The sequence below is a fragment of the Pleurodeles waltl genome, chromosome 4_2 (assembly GCF_031143425.1).
Source record: "Pleurodeles waltl isolate 20211129_DDA chromosome 4_2, aPleWal1.hap1.20221129, whole genome shotgun sequence".
Classification (NCBI taxonomy): domain Eukaryota; kingdom Metazoa; phylum Chordata; class Amphibia; order Caudata; family Salamandridae; genus Pleurodeles; species Pleurodeles waltl.
In genome coordinates this window covers 208188316-208211190 of record NC_090443.1, presented here as the reverse complement: position 1 = coordinate 208211190, position 22875 = coordinate 208188316, and the positions used below count along the sequence as shown (strand labels likewise).

At 41.6% G+C, this 22875-nt stretch overlaps 1 protein-coding gene across 1 annotated transcript in view; it reads right to left on the bottom strand.

Annotated features, from left to right (window-relative positions):
• SCYL3 (SCY1 like pseudokinase 3) overlaps window positions 1-22875 on the bottom strand; it is a 617362-nt gene that overhangs the window by 532839 nt on the left and 61648 nt on the right. Inside the window, exons 2-3 of the mRNA XM_069231087.1 lie at window positions 6392-6577; window positions 5212-5325 (exon numbers count right to left, since the gene is read on the bottom strand). Of these exons, the coding sequence (XP_069087188.1) occupies window positions 5212-5325; window positions 6392-6577 (300 nt within the window). The remainder of the gene's footprint in view (window positions 1-5211; window positions 5326-6391; window positions 6578-22875) is intronic.

Sequence of the window (22875 nt, the reverse complement as noted above, 5' to 3'; positions counted from 1 at the left end):
TAAAATACCTTTTTGTCTCAAATACTGGTGACCTCTGGGGCGAAATATTAGGTATAGGAAATTGATCATTTTGACGTTCCCTTTTGAAATTCAATAAGGCAACAATGTCAGACACCTCTTCAAGGCCCACAAAGAAACAGCTATGGGTACCAGTGGTTTTCTTTGAGCTACTTCTCTTGGTGTCTGTTGATTTCCCATGGATCCCTCTTACTTTAAAATAGGAGCATTAAATGACACTGAGGCTTTGAATTTATTTTCCAAATTATCAATACAAGTAAGCACCACAGAGATCAGCAAATATGCTTTGAGGGACAAAGAAGAATGTTAAATTGAAAGTATGATGCAAAGTCACATGTATTAAGTAGTTTGAAGTTTGCGCACACCGGCTTCAACAGTGCTTAAGGAATAACAAAATACAGAGTAGTATCGTACATGACCTTTACCAACAATAGCTGTGAAAGACATAGAACAGCAGCAACTTTCCATTTCCTGTCGAATAATGCATAATATCAAGTACAAGGGTAGGGATAATAATAGGAGGAATGAGTTGTTGCTATGTTTAGACTAGATTAGTAAGTAATGGCCGGACTTTGCTTACCAGATTCCAGGTGGAGGAGAGAAATATTTGTTCCAAATTATACACACAACAGATAATAACTAATGACTATCTAGGTTTTGTTAATGTCCATGTACCACATTGCCGACATAAAAAAGCCACATATAGTGATACATCAGGTATCCGCTGAAGTTTGAGCAAGAGGTACAAAGGATGATGCAAGACAACAATAGTAATGATTCCCAAGATAGCAATAGCATGCATACCAGACAATATCTAGACCTAAACACTAAACAGTGCCAGGAGGAGTGAGAAAACCATTTAATCGTTGATTTTCAGAGGAGGGAATGTAGAAACTGGCTAATGAATCCCTTTTATATTTCCCCAGGCCTGACCTCATCCTGTGATGCTCAATGATGAACAGGCCTAAAAAATGTATGCAAAAGGTTGGATGACCTACCTAAATTAACTCCGACCGATAGCTTGTAATGCAAGACTGGCTTAAAAGAGACACCTCACCCGATATACAATGCTTCATTCACCTAGCAACAGACAGATATCTGGATGTCCACACAGGTCTGAGGAAAGGTTATGAAGAAACTAGTTTGGTGATGCCTTGGAAAGTCTCAACCGTCTAAGTAATATGAAGGTCACGCTTGTGGTCATCTTGTATCACACTACCATCATGAAATGTTATTTTACTGTGAGTGGTTGGATGCCTAATATATGTGTAACACCATGCATCTCCGCATCACACAATGTACTTGATGAAGAAATTACCTCTCTGTTGTTCCGACTGGATGATGTATTTTCAAGCATTTGTGGTTTTCATGCATAAAATATTGTACTGAAGTTCCGCAACTGGGACTCTTGAACTTGGTTCTAAAAATCACAGTCTCCGTGTCATGTTAAAATATATATATTTTTTTAAATCTTTCCTGATGAGTTCCTGCCTGTGATTTTGTGAAGCTTCTGCTTCTACAGTATTTAAAGTGGTGGTGGTGGTGGTGGTTAGGTGGTGGTGTTGGAAGAAGGTGAAGGTGGTGGTAGTGGCGTTGGTTAGGGTGGTGGAGTTTAGCGTGGTGGTAGGGAGATGGTTGGGGGTACTGTTTAGGGTGGTGGTTAGAATGGTGAGGGTGGTGGTGGTGAGGTTTGTGGTGGTCGGAAGGTGGTAGTTGTGATTAGGATAGGTTGGTAAAGAATTGTGAGGTGGTTAGGGTGGTGATCAGTAGGGTATGATTAGCATTGAGGTGGTGGTTAGAGTATGCAATACTTACAGTGGCGGTGTTTAGGGCAATGTTGATGGTTAGGGTGGCAGTACTTCGGATTGAGTGGTGGTTGTTAGGGTAGGGTTGGTGGTGATGAGGTAGATTTGTAGTTAGGTATGGGTCGTGATGGGTAGGGTCATGGTAGTTGGGGTAGGGTGGAGACAAGGGCCATGATAGTGGGAAGGATGGTTGTGTTGGTAGGGTACTGGTGGTGCTAGGGTGGTAAGGTGGTGATACGGGGGAAACTGTAGTTAGGTTTATAGTGGTAGAGTAGTGGTGAGCGCGGTGGTTGTTAGGGTGGTGGTTAGGTTAGTGGTAAGGGTGGGTGTGGTTTTAAATTTAAATGTATCTAAAAGTTAAATTTTGTGTCTCTCTTCTGCCTTCAACACAATTATCCCCCACCCCTATGGAACCCTGCGTTTTCAAATTAAATTCACCGGCAATGCCCTTTACTGGTTCTCCCCTACCTCTCCAAACACCACCACCAGTTTGTTCATATGAGCAACTCCAGGTCACAAAAAATCCATATAGCATGTGGAGTCCCCCACAGTTCTGTACTGTCTCCTGTCATCTTCAAACTTTACACGGAGCAGCTTGTTGCGCTACTCATAGAAAACAAAATCAAGATTCACCAATAAGCATAGGATATACACTTCTACTTGAAAGTGTCCTCTGCTTCAGACATACAACACAGCAAACACTGCTTTCACATCTTCCAGAACTGGATGTCCAGTGCTTACCTGAAGGTCAACCTAACCAAGACTGAATTCCCATTTACCAAGAACAACAAACAAAATACTGCAAACCTGGATGGATGACATGAACCTCAACTGTTTTTAACCCAAACTCTCACCGAAAGCCAAATCACTTGTATTCACCCTTGCCACCTACCTCTCCCTCAAGGAACACATTAGGCCTGGTATCAGCTCTCTCTTCCAAAGAAAGTCAAACAGTTTCTTCCAGTAAGCAACTACAGAACTGCTGTCCAAGCCCTTGCACTCTTGCGTCTGGATCGTGGAATGCCCTACTCCAGGGTCTCCTAAACTTCACACTAGTACCCCTTAGGGTATCTTAAACAGATATGCTTCCCAATTATTTTGTAGACATGTTTAGCACCTCTGGTGGTCCTCAGCATGCCTACAGCCAGGACATCAACAGACTGCAGACTAAGAAGTGTTTTTAAAAAAAACAACAACAAAAAAACGACAACAGGCTGTTTCCAGTCTATGTACCCAGGATATGAAATATCCTGTATCCATCAGGACCACCACAACACTGCTCCAATTAAAGAAAACTACACCACAATTAATGCATTAATATTCCACAACTTTAATTCCTCTCCTATTACTTGCCGACTTTAAGTTTGCTTTTGACCACGTGCAGAGCTCCACCTCTGCTGCCTTTTGGCTAGGTTTGTGCTACACAAATACCATATACATACACAAGAATGTATAAATAAGTATCCAACATAATAAGACCAAAATGTAACAAATCCAGGAATTTTATTTACAAGCCAGCAATTGCATATCGAGCCCTGAAGGTAGAAAAATCTGCACATTAGCTGCTACGAGTAATGACAACCAAGGCTATACAACATTTACAAGGTAGCCTCCATTAAATCTTTCTGTAGTTTTCTTTAAAAAGTATACATTTTGATAACAGTCACACAAAACACGTGGACTATTATCATTCAGCTTCTGGGTTAGCCCAGCAGGCAGCTCAGAACCTGGTGCTCCTTGCCAGAATGGAAAAGACATAAGGATATCTTCTAAACTACCTTGCCCCAATTAATGACTTATGCATGCACTGCCAGCAGAATACTTTATTTTTGTTCATTGCCAAGTACACTGACCACAGCTACCAAGCAGGGATAAGCCAGTGCACACATGAATCAAAACTGATGTGGCCACACTCAGGTGTTCCTTAATTGTTCTACGTAAGAATTGTATTCTCAGATGCCTTTAAGAATACCATTCAGCCTCTCAGCTAGTCATGTGATGAAACTGTAGTAGTTTAACAGAAGGATACATTCTGAATCCGCAACAATACGAACAAGAGATATTATAGGTGAATAAGCTCTTGGAATGCTCCTAATCAGCTGCTATATAAACAGCCAGTAAGATAGGGTTTTCAGTTGTAAGATTTCTCCTCTTTTGTTGTACTGTAAAATAGGCAGAAAGTTGTACGTTCAGTTTAATTATCAATAAAGAATACTCTTGTCTATGTTACAAATCACTGTCCTATCACAGTTTCTACTCAAAGGGGTGTTACTGTAATTCTACCTGCAACTGTGCAACTATCAGTTAGTGTGTAGCAAAGATGAAGACTCGACTGACTAAGGGCAAATGTCATTGCAAGATGCCTAGAACCATCTGGGGTCTATTTGGAGGTGGTGCTGCAGATCACAGAGGTAAGAGCAGAGCAACAGTTTACTGAATGAGGCATTTGTCTATGGAAGACTCAAAGGCTGAGAAGTACTCTTTGGATAGGTGCATAAGATGAAATCGAGCAGTGTATTCGACGTGCGCTTTGCGGAGGTCAGTATATCTGCTAAAGAATTCAATAATAAAATTCCAACGTAAGTCAAAGAGGTCATGATCTATGCCACAATTTCGAGGTACCGTTGATTAGATAAATGAGTCACACTTACATTAAATTGTATGTACATTTCTTTTATGTAGCTAACTTGAAAATCTAGCTTGGATCCGACCCTACTGGACGTACTTGGGAAACCGCAGACACAGGCTATGCTATCTCAGACATTTCTAAATAAAGAAAAAGAAAGAAATTAAACAACATTTGATCAATAAAAACGTGACATCTTAGAGCTACAGGTGTGGTCTCCACCTAAGTTGCAGAAGTAATGGGAAGAAGAGACTTGTTGGCTTTCCCCGGGAAGACTGAGACTCAGATTAGATAAATAATAAATGATATGTAACCAAACAAAGTGATGAGCAGAAGGTAGGATAGGGAGGGTGACTCCAGAAATGATGTTTACAATTCCAGCTTCACCTGGTAAAACATTCTGAAAACAAATATCCACTGTAAGGGCACTTATTTCACCTGAGAAAAGAATATGTTCAACGTACAGAACCTCATTCCGGATTATGAGTTCAGTTCCTGACTTGCCTCACTGGTCATGCTTCAGCAGGTCACTTTTACAGTGCCGTGATACAACTTTAAAACAGTGAAGCGAGAGGCATTACATCTAATTTAAAAAAAAGTCATGTTCTTTAAAAACGGAAAAAAGAAACTTAGATAGCTAAATAACAAGTAAATACAACTGAAATGTAAGGCTTATGGAACAACTGCTCAGGGAAATTGAGGACCATGTGTACAAAGTCTTTAGCGTATACCCAAAGCCAACATTTATCTCCCACGCCTCACCTCTGGTGCTGCTTCATTCAGCTTAGAGACCAATTCCATCCCTCCAAGCTTCCAATGTCCATCCTCGCTCACGAAAATGGACGATAAACAGATGTTGTTGTGGGCCGAGTTTCCCTACAATTTAAAACACAAAACGCACACTTCAAGCGCAAGAATCAGGCAACGACACCATTAGATACAGATGTTTGCTCTTTTTTATACTAAAGAACATATTAATTGCCAATATTTAAACCAGATGACCTATCGCTCCCAAAGTCTGTGATTTCTTTCCTCAAATTTTATTGCACGTGCACCTATCTCCAAATTTGAGCAAACCCATAACTCATTTTACAGCTTTGCATTTTTACATATGATCATTAAACATAGCATCAACCAGATCTAGCAACTAGGTGTACCACCAATGTAGAGGTCAAAGCTGTAGAAATTAATGCTAGTCCTCTTCATTCACTTTTTTTTTTTACATCACTAACTGTCCCAGTTCATCGTTATTTTGAGAGTTAACAATAGCCATGTAGCCAAGTGCTTTGGAGCTCCACATGGCGGATGTAAGCGCAATATATAAGCTGCAAAACAATACAACACAATAAAAAGTATGATGGTCTAATCACGCCTGATACTGACTTTATAACGAGCGAGAAGGGATTATGCATCCTTCCCTAAAACTAGGCATCAACATGAAGCAGAAAAATTCCCACTGGTATTTTTCATGTACATATTTGACATTTGCATTGCAAGAACCTAGACACAGGCAGAGGACTGCTGTACCTGGTGAAAGCCAATGATACAGTCACAGTTATTTGAGAGTTAGCTGGCTTGTAGACTGTTAATGCATCATGATGTAGTTTACTTTAAAGAGGTATGTCTTCAACTCTTTCCTGAACTGCGGCAAGGTTGGGATGGCCCTGATGGACAAGGGGGATGTTGTTACACATTCCGGGTGCATAGAAGGAAAAGACTTTCGAAAATTCCAGGCTAGGGTGAACTGGTAGAGGAGAGTTACGAGTTGAAAACAATTTAAGGAATTGTGTAAAATGTTAATGAGTGGGCTAATGAATGTAAATTGATGGAGTGCACCAGGACTTATAGCTGGATTACAGATGGAGAAGTTTGACATTATTATACCTGCACGTGTTTTGCATTCTTTTATAATACATTTAATTTAACTAAAGTGCTAACTTACTGTATCATGGAGGAACACAATGGCCTGTAGGATGTCATAGATCCCTGCACAGAACTCATCAGAGGAGAGGCTGTCCAGAACCATTTCCAGGGGTTGAACTCGCTCTGTAACTAAGTGAATCCCATCCTCCTCGACTATGCAGGACAGGAAGCGCAGCAGGCAGGGATGCCGCAGTGTTTTCAAGTGCTATAAGGAAAAATAAGCAAACAGCCATCAATTCAAGCAATATTATGTAGTTAAAATGAGACTACATTGCACAACTCTGTATTACAGTTCCACTTTAAGCCAGCAAGATTGTAATGTTGACATAATTTTAACGCAGGGAAAGAAAATTTGTTTCAAAGAAAGTTTTGAGGTTTTTAGGTCTTAGCTAGACAGAGCAGTGTCCTATCGGTGGGCTGTGGGCTGTAGGCTTTCCATTTGCTCGCTTCGTCGTCGCACGGAAATCCTTTGTCCCCATTTGTCTATGGCATGAATGCATCATGCCTCTCCTGTGTTTGGCCATCTCCCCAGAGCAGGGACCAGGTAATTTTGTAAACATCCATCTTTCCCATTTTGGGAACTACTTTTTCATTTGTCTTGAAGCACTCCATGTGAGAGCTTGCGTTTTCAGTTATCTTGCTCTATCCTCCGTGTCACAGTACTTTTACTTTTAATTAGTTTTTCACGCATTTCCTATGCTGTAGCATTCCAAATAATAACGTTCACTTTTGTAGAAACCGAACGTTCGTTTTTGTTTTAACAGGGAAATAATGTGATTTGTCCAAGATCACAGGATGTTGTGCCGACGCAAATACTTGAACCCAGTTTTCAAGCTCCATAGTCTGCAGCTCTGGCCAATCACAATATTCTCTCCTCCTGTCATGAACTTACGGCTGCAAGGGCTCTTTGCACCTCTCTGGCTCCCTTCTGCGCCCCCATAGCTGCTGGCCCCGTACCACCCCACCATCATGATCTGCTCTCCGTTAAACACATTTCAACCTTCCCTCTATTCGAACACTCGCCTCCTCTCCGTTGTGCCACGGACTGTAGGCTTTAAACCACATTGATTTCAGTATGAAACTGGTCATGTTATGCCTGAAGATGAGGTGCAGACTTTCCCAATAAGATCACTCAACAAATATCAGGTATGTTTGTTTCATTATGTGTGTGACCCAAGCTGCAGAGCAAATGCTCCTGCTTATCATATTAGTGTTTATGGAAGTGCCTGGTCATGCTCATCAGGCAAGCAGCCGCCATACCTGTGAGAGAAAAGAAAACCAGCTGAACTCCTCAGAATGGCACGAGTGTGCCTTCGTGATTATTCAACTTTCTGAAATATTCGTTCATGCGAATTATCTGTTCTTTTCCCCCTTCACGCATAGGAAGTCATGCCACAGCATTTCTTCAAAAACGTTCAATTTTGTAGGAATAAAACGTTCGTTTTTGTAGGAACAGGGAGATTACGTGATTTGCCCAAGATCACAGGTTGTTGTGCTGAGAGAGAATCTCGAACATGGTTTTCGAGCTCCATAGCATCTCTCAAAGGAGTAACACGCATCAGCTGCGGGAACTTAGCAATAGAAAGCTGTAGTATTAACAAGAGTCAGCTGCAAGTCAGAGTGCGATCAATACTGTCATGTAATGCATCAGTATGTTTTATAGCATGTATTAAGCATCGCTCTTTCTGAAATACACTTATGATCGAGTAGTAAGGCATATATCATGTGTCCACCTGTTTAGGGCGTTGCTTCCTGCTTATTCTCAAAGCGATTTCAGATTAATTAACTGAAATGGCGGGGCTCTTAATAGCATCTTATTTACAATCGTAACCTTGGTACACCCAATATTATCGGTCATGTCATTAATGGCATTAGTGAATCGGATTGCGTATGGATTTACGAAGATTGTTCCACCTGATGAAAAATAATGTTTAATTTGGCAGCAAAAAGCAAAGCAACTACAGATTCTCATTCTTGCCCCTAAAAGGTAGGCACTAGTAGTAAGCTCTTTTTACTGTGGTAAATAATCTTACATAACTCTAATCTTTCTCCTCGGTATATTACCTTTGTGCATGGAGCCCTTCCCTTTCTCCACATGAGACATCTCTTCATTTGACTAGAGTCCCCTGCTAGTCTCACAGAGTAGAAGGGTGTGCAGTCTTAGTACTCAAAACCACATAAACACACCCCACATAAATTCACTCTGTGCCTCATAAATTCACTCTATGCCACGTAACAACACTCCATATAAATACACTCCACACTATGCCACCTAATTCCACTCAATATAATTTCACCTAATGCCACACAATTCAGATCCATACAATTTTATTCCACACCACATAATTCCACTCCACATATATCCAATCCACAAAACAGAATTCCACATCATGCCCCAACTTACACCACACCACATAATTCCAGTACACTCAGTACTACATAACTATCCACATAATCCCACTGCACACCATGCCACATAATTCCACTACACAGTCCCCTCAACACTACACAGTTCCACACCACACAATAACACAAACAATTCCAATCCAACACACAATTCCAATCCACACCACATACATCCACTCCACAACATATGGCTAAAAGACACTGACACTGCCTTGAATTGTTGAGACCGGTTGGCTTTGCCAGTGCTTGTTTTCCTTCAAATAACAGTTTGCAGCTTTATGTATTTTGTGTGCTTGTTTGTCTGTGTTTAAGTTTATATAGTCTAAAAAAAATGAAGTTGAGAGGGACATATGGGTGACTAGTACGTTGCTTCAGCATAAAAACTGAAACACACAAAATTCCTAAATCACGGTGCTGCTGTCACCTTGTATCCCAACACCATCTTACTAAGACAACCTTCACTTCCACCCCTGTTAATACTTGATTAAGATTAAATGGGACTTGTCATAGAGACTCACTGATTATTCGTTTGTAAAAGTTTTTGGGATGGAGTGTCGGGCACTGGTGGATTTTGGATGCATGATGGTCAGAATAGTGGCATACGATGGTGGGTATATCGGGGGAGGTTGGTGGGTGTGTTTGTGTATAAAGGATGTATGCATGTACAAAAGTTGATTTTTGTATACAGGTGGGTTGGGGTATGACAGTGGCTGTGTGCGTGTATCACTGAATACTGCCTGGTGTCAGTGAGTGTATACTTGTGGTTTGGTGTACATATATTAGGTAGTATGCAGGCACATGGTATGGGTGTACATATAATAGGGGGTATGCAGATGTGTATGGTGTAGGCTTTTGCTGTATAATGGCTGGTGTTTTGCTAGATCCTGGTCAGTGTTTGTCACATGATGGTCGGTGGACGTGCTTACGAAGGTGAACATGTTGACGTATTAAGGCAGCATTTTATAGCAAATTGAATAATAGCATGTTCATTTTTGCTTGAAAAGATGTGTGATGTTGCGAAGACTGTATGGCGGTGTGAAAGTTAGGGTTCAGTTGAGATGAGTAAGGTGGGGTTGGGCTATGTCATCTAGGCAGCATCATAAAACTGAATTCTGTAACTTTTTAGTTTTTATGGCGAAACAACTTTTAACATATCATTTAGCCTTAACTCCATATCATTTTTAAAGTGACTTCATTTTTTTGTGTAGATGTAGGACACTGGAAATGTGACGCTGGATGTGTCGGCAATATGTTGTTTGTGTCAACTTAAAACCGAGATTGTGTGGAGGTATGATGTTGGTTAAAAAGTTATAGGTTTGTGTGGACGTATGATAATGAGAGTGTTTACCTCCGACACTGTGCATAGTGGTGGTAAGAGTGGCGATAGTAATGGAGCTGGTAATGGTCACTGTATAGGGTGACCAGATTCCCAAAACAAAAAACAGGAACAGGTCATAGATATAGAAGTAGGACTACAGTTTGCAACAACAATTGACATAAAAGTAGGACTACTTAACAGCTTTCATAGACATGGAAAAAGGACTACAATGACAGCCTCTACCACAGACACATATGAAGAATTGCAGACAACAAATCAGAGGCATTTTATTGACTGTAAACTTAGTTCCATTTTAACAGACTTTGCTTCAACATTTGCTATAGCTGGTGACCACCCTTGCCTTGTACATATTTAAACTTGTGAGTCAATGGGAGATGTGGTATATGATGGTAAAGAGATGGGGGCTTTGGGTTAAGCATTTCAAGACTTGGAAAGTGAGTTTATAGAGAATGATTGAAAACCAGATGGGAAAAACTAGCCCAGAGCTGCATGGTATATTTTCTGTTCTCAGTGCCAAAGTACGATGAAGGTGCAAAACCTTCAGGATGTAACAAGTTCCTTAAGAATGTTTTGGATGAGGGGGACCAGTGGCCCTCCATAAATTCATCCTGTCACCTCTACAACAGTAATATTTACAGTCTCCCCTCAATCACGCACAAATCCATCCCCTCTGTCACTCTTACCTCCTGCTTATCAGTCACTCACAGCCAGGGCTGGCTCTATGGCGATACGACTGGTGCTGCCGCACCGAGTGCTGACTTCAGGTAGGGCACTGTATTTGCAGGTAAATTATAGTTTTAAAAGTTCCTTGCCTCCAGCAGTTTTTAGGCAACAATAAATATGGCAAGATAACTCTGGTGATTAATGTTCTGCCTGGCGAGAGATAGGATTCTCTAGTAGACATTAGTAAGGTAGTGCAGAGAGTTAATATGCCTGCTGCAAAGAACATGTGCCATGCAAGTTAGGTGCATATAATGCAAATAGGTCAGTGGCTTACTACTTTTGTCAGAAAGATCCTTTTGTTAAGCTAGAATGCTAATCTAGAACAGTGAGCTGTTACCTGTCTAAAAGGAGCTGCATGCAAACTGAAAAGTAAAGATTAGAGCGCTTTGATTTTTTTTCCCAGTTTTCCATTATCCTAATGTTGCAAAAAGGGCTCATTTCGGTAGAAATCTTTTTTTAATTTTTATTAAAGAGAACCCCCAACTGTAGTGTTACATTTAAAATTCTGAGTTTGTGTTTTCCAGACCAAGCACTCAAACTATACTGCCTACCAGTATGGATGGTTTCACTCCTGGCCCCTTTTGCCTTTAGAAGCTGCTTGATTCTGAGCTGCGTAAAAGGGCAGAGCAGGGTCACGAAGGTGAGTGGCTGGATCTTGCTGCAGGAGTGACCTCTGACTCCTGTGAGCAGGGCAGGGTCATGCTGGTCACTGATGGTTCGAAGGAGCTCTTGGCATGATGGCTGGCACAACACCACTCTTGCTGCTTTTTATAAAGAGAAGGGAAATCCAGAGCGAAAGTGTCTCTTTTCTCTCTGGATTTCCCTTAAGTGACGTCACGCCGCAACATCTCAAGCAGTGAACTCAAACACTACTGAAAAACCGGGACCTTTCTATAAATAATCTAGCTACTTTTAAAAAACCAGGACATTTCTTTATTTTTGACGTAAGTGCCGGGACACCAGGACACTTTCCAAAAAAACGGGACCGTACGTGGAAATCCGGGATGTCTGGTCACCCTATCTCCGTAGTGATACTGGGGGTAATGGTAATTGATGGTCATGCAGAAGTGGTAGAAGCAATGGTGCTGGTGGCGTTAATGATAAGAATGGTGGAAATGGTTGTAGTGGTGGTATCGGCAATGGTGGGGCTGGTGGAATTGATCATGCACTGCCCATGCTCAAGGAGGATAGACGTCTCCAGCCCCCTCCCTCCTCCATGGGGTTTACATTAAACACCCCAAACCTTATTTTATTAAGCCTCTCATTAGACATTCCTAGGGAGAATGCTACCTGGATCAGTAGGGGTTAGAAAGGGGAGAGGGGTTCCCCTATTCCTAGGTCATAAAACAGAGAAATAAAAAATTAAAAAAACGTTACCAGATGGGGTAATAATTACCAAGTGGAAGTTTTGGACTCTTCTGACGCCCACCGTGCCCAAATTCAGAGTGTGGGGGATTTCTTAAGTAAACAACTCCTACCTAACAAAAATAAAAGTATGGAGGGTTGGTGATTAGTTGTCCGTTCTTGCACTCTATTTGCCCTTTCAATGTTTGCTAACATCATAAGGGAAAGCAGGCCTACCAGCGTCTAGTGCTCATGTGAAGAATGTTGTGCATAATGTGCCCTTTTTTTCACAATCTTCATATTCTTGGACAACTGGAAAGATATGCATACTTTTACAGGTGCGCTGAACACTAAAGCTAGATCCAGCACTTCACCACTCTAGATCTTGGTTGGAGATACAACAAAGGGGCTTGAGATTGGAACACAACTAAAAATATGGAGAAAAAAAAAAAAAAAAACTTTTCCCTTGCCCTAAAACAGGGGTGCTATGAATTTAGTCAAAAAGAGGTGATTACTGTTGTACAAAGTCAAAAATCCTAAAAGCTCCAGGCCTGGACAGAATCCCAATTGATATACTCTGGAATACCCAGGACTTGTGGCCCTCCATATTAACAACCATCTTCAATTCAATCTGGGTGTGTGAGGTGGTACCAGCCTAACAACCCTGCCACGTACTGTTCATTCTCACTTTGGATGGGTGTCTATAGGAGTAGGGGTAATACTCTAGGGAGTCTACATCACCTTAGGCAGGGCTAAGAGTTGTAGTGTAAGAGACAAACCTATAGGCGGGTTATATCCCTGAAAACCCACAATGCCATGATTTCATTTATAGCCACTAATGCATCTCAGCATCCTTATTAAATTCATTTTTTGTATTGCCCAAACCTCGCTTCAGTTAACTTTTTCTCATAATGAGTTCTCTGTTGCCCCCTTGGGAATGCATTGTAATGTGTTCCAATCTGATGAAAGTGAAGATTTTGTGGTTTTGATGGTGCAGATTACATTATTCCGTGAGCAGTAGGGGGAAGGGGTGCGGGGTGGGGCAGCAATATCTAGTTTGTTGATGTTCCGGTAGTGTTCCAATGCTCTGGTTCGTAGAGGTCGGATTGCACTGCTGACGTATAGTCAGTTTATGGACAAGTTAATGTATAGATGATGTAACTGCTGTTGCAGTTTATCTAGTCTTTGATCTGTAATGTAATCTCGGGTGTTGGTGAGAAGACAGTAATGTCCTGCCCTTGACCGGTTATCACCAGAGTGGCTCTGGTGTCCAAACACTGAGTTAAGCTCCAACATATAGTTACACAAATCAAGTACTATTATGCTGCGTCATCACTTAATAATGATGTTTTCAAACGACTACTATGGCAAAAAATGCACGTACACAAACACACTAGCACTGATGCTTCACTTCATCATGTAGAACTTTTATTGTTAGCTCACCAGTGAGAATGCTGAAATTAACACAAATAATTATTCAATGTGTCACCGCATTTTAATTATGTAAAAAATATATTAACATAGAAAAAAACGTTTAACTCGAAAATTGTACCTCCTTGATTGGCCATCATTATATACGAATGTTGATTAATAATAATGTATTAACCTGTTTTAAGAGTTTATATAAATGTCGAAATGCAGTAATCTGTCATACTTATGGCTAAACAATAAGAACCTGCTTCTGCTAACTGTAGCCCTTAAATTAGCAAGGCCTAGGCTGAAATGAATGTCTGCCAATTTTACTGGGAAATGTAACGTTAGTAAAATGATCTCATGCTTAAATGAATAATCATTGCTTTGTGTGATGTAGAAATTGTCTGGAGCTGTATTAACAAAATGTTATTTTTCCTCGAGCTAATGTGTGTACTCTGCATATCCTTGAATTGTTACAAAGACTAACTTGCAGTGTATGGGAGAGCAATGTTCCCATGAACTAACAATGGGCCTATTGACAGAGAATAGAAGGATCTACAAATTGATTCTTATTGAATCGACTGATGTACACAAACAGGAGAACAACTAATCATAGACATGTGAAAGACTGCTTAGTTATATCTTAGATTTGTGAAGTAAAACTTATTGGACTAATGTTATCCCATGACGCCACTGACCCAATGACAATGTGGGACAACTTTAACTTAACAGCACTACTCTGAGTTCTCAGTTATTATTCCGATGTCACTCTATGACATCAGGCCAGCCTGACACTTTGACACTTTCCAGCTTGTCTATTGACACTCTGGAATTTGCTATTCAAGTTTATTTCTTATGCTCCATGCAATGATGCTGGTGTTTACTTGAGCGCTTGATGCTTAGAGCTTGTAGCAATTTCTTGCTTGCCCTAGACATTAACTTGATGGTTCGGAGAACTTCTATCCCTGATTCTGAACCGTTCCCCTTCCCATCCTGTTCGTCCTGATGCTGATGTCTCCCGATGAAGACTAACATTGCTTGCTGATCCTTAAGGACAGTTATATGCTGAAATGTTTGAGGTTTGATTTTGCTTTTTGATTTCTAGGTACCAACAGCTGCTTTTTGATAGAGCCCTAGCTAGATGTTTTCCAAATTCATGTTTCTAAAACTTTTGCATGCAGCCCAACATGCTAATGATAATCTGGAGTTAGTGAGGTGTATCCTCTATTCACCTGTTTGACAGTGAACTGCCTTTATTCAAATTGCTGATTCAATGCATGTTATTTCCATTGCGCAATTACTCTCGCTATTGATCTGTACTGTTGTTATTGAAAGTCTCATTATTAATGCTTTAATCAAGTTAAGATTCTTTAGATGCTTCGGGCGGTCTGTGTTATGGTTTTGAGACTGATTTACAAGATCTTAGCATTGTTAATATATGGAAATAAGTATTCTAACAGATACTAAAAGGTGTGGTTATTTGTGGCCAAATGGGTCACAGTGTGTGGTTTTATTGACTTATACTGTTGTTTATTGATTTATGATGTTATGTTTGGATCAAGGGCATGATCATCTTCAACGGAGTCAAAACGGTCCATCGACTCACAACACCACGTCTCCTAGGTCACTTAGCCTACAGAAACCATAAGGCTTGACGTGCTGCCACACCAGTGTGCCGTGCTACATTGTTTTGCAACATGTTTCTTGACACCACTGTAGTGTATTCATGACACCAAAAAATGTGTCCTTTATGTTATGTCCACGATTTATGTTTATCATAACTACATAACAAACATCTTACTATGTATTATTATATGGGTCCATTAAACATGTCAAATGTGCCTAAATCATGCAGCCTGCAATTAAGGCTTGTCCCATTTAGTTTTCCAAGTTTTATTTACATATTCCAAAATCCTAGTTTAGTATGCAACTTACTTTTGGGGTTCACAGATAAACACACAGCCCTGAAAAAGCCCTAGGTCTGCGTGCCACATGCGGTAAAACACGTGTCAGCTTGACATTTTCTCCAAAACCTTGCTAAGCACTATTAACTATGTTTGAAGATCAGGAAGGACCACAAGATTAATAAACTGTTTCACCACAGTATGATGATCTTAGGACTTTTGTATTGAGAATAACTAAACTGGAATTTAACACTGAATTTACATACTACTTCTGACTAACCTGTACCCAAAGTTACTCTTCACTTTTAGATGGGGTTGGAAAAATATATGGGGAACCTTTACTATCTTGGTTCGAGACACGGATGTATAGACGAAAGCTATATTATACAGCACCTTGAGGAAGGCTTTGAGAAGGTAATGAGGTTGCTGCTAAAATGCTTCAAATATGCAGTTTTGAGAAGCTCTACCTCTTACATGGTCTTTATAGATCTGAAAAAGGCTTTTGACTGTGCCGATAAAATAGTATTGTGGAGCATCTGAGAGAAACAAGGTCTACCCATTAAGCTCCTGAGAAATAAAATGAACGTATACATTGGAAATAAAGCAAGGAAAAAATACGCAAACAAGGGAAAATGGACTAAGGACTTTGAAACAAACAGTGGCGTAAGACAGAGCTGTGTTTAGTAGCGCCAGCATTACTTAATATCTACATAAATGACTGTTGGAAAATGGCCCTCTCTAAAGGGTCACCCTAAACTTTTTGCCTTCCTCCTCTTCTTATTCTGACCTCATTTCTGTTGGCTATAGGACTCTGGACACTTTACCACTGCTAACCAGTGCCAAAGTGCCTGTGCTCTCTCCCTAAAAACATGGTAACATTGGTTCCTGCCCAATTGGCATATTTGATTTACTTGTAAGTCCCTAGTAAAATGCACTACATGTGCCCAGGGCCTGTGGGCCTGCAGCACTGATTGTACCACCCACATAAGTAGCCCCTTAACCATGTCTCAGGATTGCCATTGCAGGGCCTGTGTGCGCAGTTTCACTGCCACTTCAACTTGCCATTTAAAACTAAACTGCCAAGCCTTAAATTATCCTTTTTCTCCATATACGTCACCCCTAAGGTAGGCCCTAGGTAACCCATAGGGTAGGGTGCTGTGTGTGTGTACAAGGCAGGACTTGTACTTGTGTGTTTTAAATGTCATGGTTTTGGAAAACTCACAAATTCGTTTTCCACTACTGTGTGGCCTGCTCCTCTCATAAGCCAGCATTAGAACTGATCTGAATGGAGTAGCCCTGCCATGTTTAGTATGGCCAGAATGGTAATAGAAAATCCTGCTTACTGGTGAAGTTGGATTTAATATTACTATTTTAGAAATGCCACTTTTATGAAGTGTGAATTTCTCTGCACTTACTGCCATCTGTGCCTTACAGACACCCCATCTCCAATCCACGTCTGGTCTGTGCTGGTTGACAGCTCCCCTTGTGCATTCCACCCAGACAGCCATAAACACAGGACACTCAGTCACATCTGCATACGTCGCCGTGGGCAGGAAGGGTGGGGGTCTTACACTTCAGAGGCCGGAGGCCTGCCCTGTCTCAAAGGACTGATAACCCCCCCCCCCCACAGGGATCCTGGCAGACAGGACTGGGCTGAAAGAGGAACTTGTGCACTTCAAAACCACTCTGAAAATTCCACCACTACAAAGGCATTTCTGAGTGTATATATACTGGGTGTCTGACCCCACCCAATTCAGTCGCTTCTGGGTCTGTACCTGACTTTGTCAGAGAGACTGCCTGGCTGCCCAAAGGACTCATCTGGACTACTTTGCTGAGAAGGACTGTTGCCCTGCTGCCCTCCGACTCTGCCTTCCCCACAAGTGCTCTCCAAGGGATGGATTGAGCTTGCCTTATGTTCTGAAGTCTCAGGGCCACAAAGACTTCACCCCAGAGAAGAAAATACCTGAGTGTTGGAAAATTGACATAACTCTGCAGAAATCGCTGCAGAGCCTGCCTCGCTGTGGAAAAATCATTGCATCAGCTACTGGATCGACGAAGCGCCTGCTCCTTCTACTAGCGCGTCAACGGATTGTCAACGTGTCGTCCCCGAGAGTCAAAATATCCCTGCATCCTAGTGAGAAACCAAGGCTGCTCCGGGCAAATCGACGCACCACCTTCCAGCGTGGAAACAAACAATGCACTGTCCGAGCCGTGCCGGAAGATCTGACATAGCACCTTATTTTTCACCGCATCTCCTCCTCTGGGGCCCCCATGTGTCATTATTTTTTACGCATCCCATGTACTGTGTGTTACAAGGATACAACCACTGATTCTTAAGGATTGATACTCATTTAAACCTTTAAAAAGTGATATCTTGACTTGTGCATATTGAATTTATTCAGATAAATATTATCATCTACTTTCCTAAACTGGTGTGGAGTACTTTTTGTGGTGTTTTCACTGTGTTACTGTATGAGTTACAGCACAAATACTTTACACATCGTCTTCTAAGTTAATCCTGCCTGCTCTGTACCAAGCTACCAGAGGGAGAGCACAAGATAATTTGGATTGTGCTTTGACTTACTCTGACTGGGATTGTGATCCCTACTTGGAAAAGGGTGTATACCTCTACAAACTACTGTAGAGACCCAATTTCTAACAATGACAGCGGAACTTTTTGAACAAATCTTAACCTTGATGTTTTGAAAATGGATGCTGAACACAAACCAGTCTTGCTATTCACATACGAAGCAGTGATACCTGCATGTACAGAAAACTCAATGCATTGCCTCCAAACAGGATTTGAGACTTTCTGCATCAACAGGAAGCTTTCCATCAATGTGGAAACTACTAGGTTCATGATCATCAAACAAAAATCAAAGCTTATATCAACCTTTAAAATCAATGGCAGAATGCGCTAAAGATTACAATTTTATGAATACTTTGGCATTCACATTAACACAAAATTAAACTGGGGTAATCGAAAAGCAAACAGCAAAATAACTCTGAGCCAAAAGGCTGGCGTAGTATCAAGGCTAATAAATGTGGCAATTGATCAGTTGGGTCGCCCATCACCACTTACAAAATCAAAGCATTCACAGCAAGTTATTTTGTACTGGCTTCTTATTTGGACCAACCCTGCCCTTACAGTGCACTGGAAGGAGAATCCAAAAAACAGTAACACCGTAACATGGTTTAGGAATGTAATGAACATGATTACTGAAACTGGGTGTGAGTATTTTTGGATCATGCAGAGCAGATGAGCAAAGCAGCGTCCCAGACGATCAAAAATGATGTTGGGCTCTTACAAGAAGGAAGGAAGAAGGTAAAGTAAAGCAGACTCCTCATAGAAGCCTTATTTCAAGACATACCTGGCCTGGATATTCAGTGATTAGTAATGATCTCTTAGCATCAAGTCCAGAATTGCAACTGTCCAGGTCATGTCTATACTAAAATGTGGTCCAAATACATACCTAGTATTCCAGACCTCTGCGGTTGCTCGATAGGTGGCTCGGAAATAGTTACACACTTCATGCTACAATGTGACAGATCACAGCGGGCCAGGAGTCTAGTTACGTCCTTTATTTTCATAGCACAGCATACAACACAGCAGTGAGGCGCTAACATTCTGTTAGGGAACAGACTGAATGAGATCTTTCTGGCAGCAGCATCATACATCCATGCTGCCTGGAAAATAACGCACTGTTAAAAACTGGCCTAGGCAGCCCAGACTTAAATATAGGGAGTTGCTAAAGACAACTGCACAAGATCTCAGTTACAATATTATGTTTCACGCTGCAGATAACCCATTTGATAATCTCTTCAATACGGACTGGGAAGAGGACCCACTGTGTATTTATGTAAGGGTACTTAAATTAGCCGTAACCAAGTGGCTCTTTTTGTTCCTGTAGTATGTTATAAATCTTAATCTGTATTACTCCCATCAGACTTTGCACAGCCCTTGTCAACATTTTTTGATAATACTATTATATTGCTCGAAACCTGATCTGCTTCCAGCTTGCACAAAGAACTTTTTTGATCAGTCTCTAGAGAGACAAAATGTTGAAGCACCGCTATAGTCAAAGTTCAAAAGAGGTAGGGTGATAAGATATGTTAGCTTTGTTGCAAAATTAGACAGCTCTCTGGTTTTTTATCACACAACGTAATTGAGTTTATGAAAAAAGCATTTAAATGCAAAAAACAAAATGAAATACAGCATACACGAGCCATACACACAGCCCCAAGGTCAGGGCTCCAGTGTTCAAAAGGAAGGTCCAAATGTCTCATTTCCCCCTCACTAGTAGTATGGGTTAAGCGTAAACATAAACTTTGCACTTGTATAGCGCACTACTCACCCGTTAGGGTCTCAAGGCGCTGTACGCATACCCCTGTGGAACCCCTCCTGGCTTTTCCCTGTGAGGCACCCACTCCTGGGCAACCCCCAGGGTGAAGCCAGGCATCCAAGCGCTGTCAGGGCCGTTGTGCAGATTAGGCAAGCTATTGCCCAGGGTTACAGAGTGGGACCCATTAATTAGATTAGGCACAGAGGCGAGAATTATCTGGTCCAAAGGAATTGAGCCCAGGACCCGCAGAGGTGGGAATTGAACCCTGGTCCCGGGCTAGATCTCTGCATCAGGGTCTGCCGCTCTAACCATTGTGCCACACTTCTCCACTAGTTAGTCTCAATTCACTACAGGCACCATTCTAATAGTTCGAGTCTGAGGAGTCCCACTCCGAAAGTTTTAAAAGTCAAAAATATTCCAGCACAGAAGGGCTATGTGGCAGAACAAGTTCTCCCAGGGCCTATTGGCCCTGTGATTAGTCTTATCCATTCCTGGAGGGGTTGTGCAACTGCAGTCTATGAGAGAGTTTTGCTTGCTGATGTTGCAGAGGGCTGCAGAGGCTGCTGTCGGTGAGCAACACTCGAGACTCTGCAGGGGCAGCGGCTGTGCATCAGTGGCGCTTCCTCCGTTGAGACAGTAAGTTCCTCTGATTCTTCCAACAAGTGAAGGGGGTTGAATGTTCCGGTTCGGATTCTCAGCTGGGTGTCAGGTCCGCACGAGTCACCATAGTGGCTTCTCCTCTTGATAACAGCTTGAACAAGGCAACAGTCCCTGACCTTTCCGGTGGCCCCCTGTGACATACGGAGTCACCAACCTCACTCCGCACTCAAGCAATGGCCCGACTGGCATGACAGTAATTTCTGCTTCATGGCGGGCCCCTCTAAATAAAGGGTCGTCGACTAACCTCCGCACAATATGGACTGAGAACAAACAAAGATACAATTCTGTTGGCAATACAATATAGGTTTAATCATTTACGGCCGGGAGATGAGTCAGCCCCGCATAACTGCAGTGGATCTCAAAGTACTGATCGCAGGCTGCTCCTTTTATACTCAAAAACTACAATGACTTCATGCATGTTATCTTAAAAAAGCAATAAACAAGTGATGGAATAAGACAAGTTACTGATATATTTCCAAGTAAACACCACACTACCTGCATCCTTGAACTCGTGTCTGTCTACTCTTGGTTCCCCTGATTTTGCATGACAAACTTTGAAACTAACCATGCATGTGTGCTCTGTTGCACTGTTCTCAGAATCTCTTACCTGACTTCCTACAGTGCTGACTAACAGTACCTTTGACCACATATTCTCCGACCAGCGTCTCCGCTAACAGTGGAAGTGGGGGTACACGCTTGTGTGCTGTGACCGTAAATTCCTCAAGGCTTTGTTAATCATCTTTTTCTGTTTACCTAAACTTGCTGATCTTGTGTTCTGCTTTCCCATAAACTCTCCCCTACTCGGTGTTCTTGTGAAACTTGGGCTTGTACAGTTCTACAATGCTTTCTGCTGATACCTGTGGTGGTGAGATTTCCGTGCATTTCACATTTTCCTTAACAACAAGGGTGATGGCCCAATCGGCACAGCAGTAACTCCTCTTCATGGAGGTGCTTCTGGAACGTAGGCTCACTGTTTTCACTCTGCACATGGGCAGTGGCCCAATCAGTGCTACCATGGCTGACTATATGGTGGCCCTTCGGGTATACGGGGTCACTGATTTGAACCTGCACGCAGGCAACAACCTGACTGGTGCAGCACCTGTCTCCTCACACCGCTCTATTAGGATCCACTCGCCATGACGCCCCACTGAACCGCTCTCCCTCCAGTGCTCTCCTTTTCCTCACAGGGCACACTGCTCTTGGCAAGCAAGCAGACAGTGGTGCTCCAGCAGCAGGTGGTCTTGGATTTTACGGGATGATGTCCCCTCATGCAACTAAGAGAGTGGCAGGATTCAGCCCCCAGTCCTGATCACAGGCAGAAGTCTTGCAGAGCTTCTCCTTGCATGGCCCAAATGGCTGTTTGACAGTTGATAACTTCACTACATGGTATGCTGTCATCACTGCGATCCTGCTACTTAACTCCTGATGAATACCATGCGAGGAACTTTTCAGTTCCAACAATCTAATTTAAAACAACACAAGTATTTAAAGGTTAATAATAAATGATTTTACTGTTTTTTACATTTACATTTGCACTATGTTTTAGTTCTACACAAGTATTTGCATTAAGCATGCAACTAGATAACAGAAATCAGAAAAAGCACACATATAAAAGACTGAGTCAATTGACTTTTATTTTGTCTAAGATATGGGCTTTATAATTCAGTTGGCTTGCAAAATTAGTTCTACAAATAATGCACCTCTACCAAAAAGGAAACTTGTTCACATCAGTAGTTGTCCTGACCACATTTGCTAACCATATTTGCCAATAACCTTATCTGGACTTTAAAGCCCGCTGTGATGGATAAAGGCATACTGACACCTGCAAGGAACAGTTTATTGTCTGCTTGACTAGAATGATTAGCAGCTTTCCTATGTAATTTAGTTCGGTATATGTCATTGTATTATAGGTTTTTAAAAAAAGACGAGAGTAATAATTGTTATGGCACAACGCTGAACACAATAAATTGATTTATACAGGAAAAGGCACCCATTTCCGTAAAGGCCCCTTTGCCATAAAAAACGATTAACATTTGTTGAGCGGGTCTGGAGTTACACACACAGAAAAATGTCCTTTGGTAAATCCTGGTTCGTTGATTAGTGAACACATAAATTGGAATGCCCTCTTATAACTTTGGACCCAGTTGACCGACTGGCATCAAATTTGTCATGCTTTTAGATGTCCTACTGAGCTCTCCTACCCCTATGTTTGGTCTAGATTAGGTGGAGGCAAGAACATTAAGGATGCCAAAAAAACAAATTTAAAATCAAGTGAGGTGCCAAACTTAATTGAAGAGGCTTGACTGAGCTTCTATATAATAAAAACACATACATGCACACATCAACACAATGTGGAATATACTCTCACATG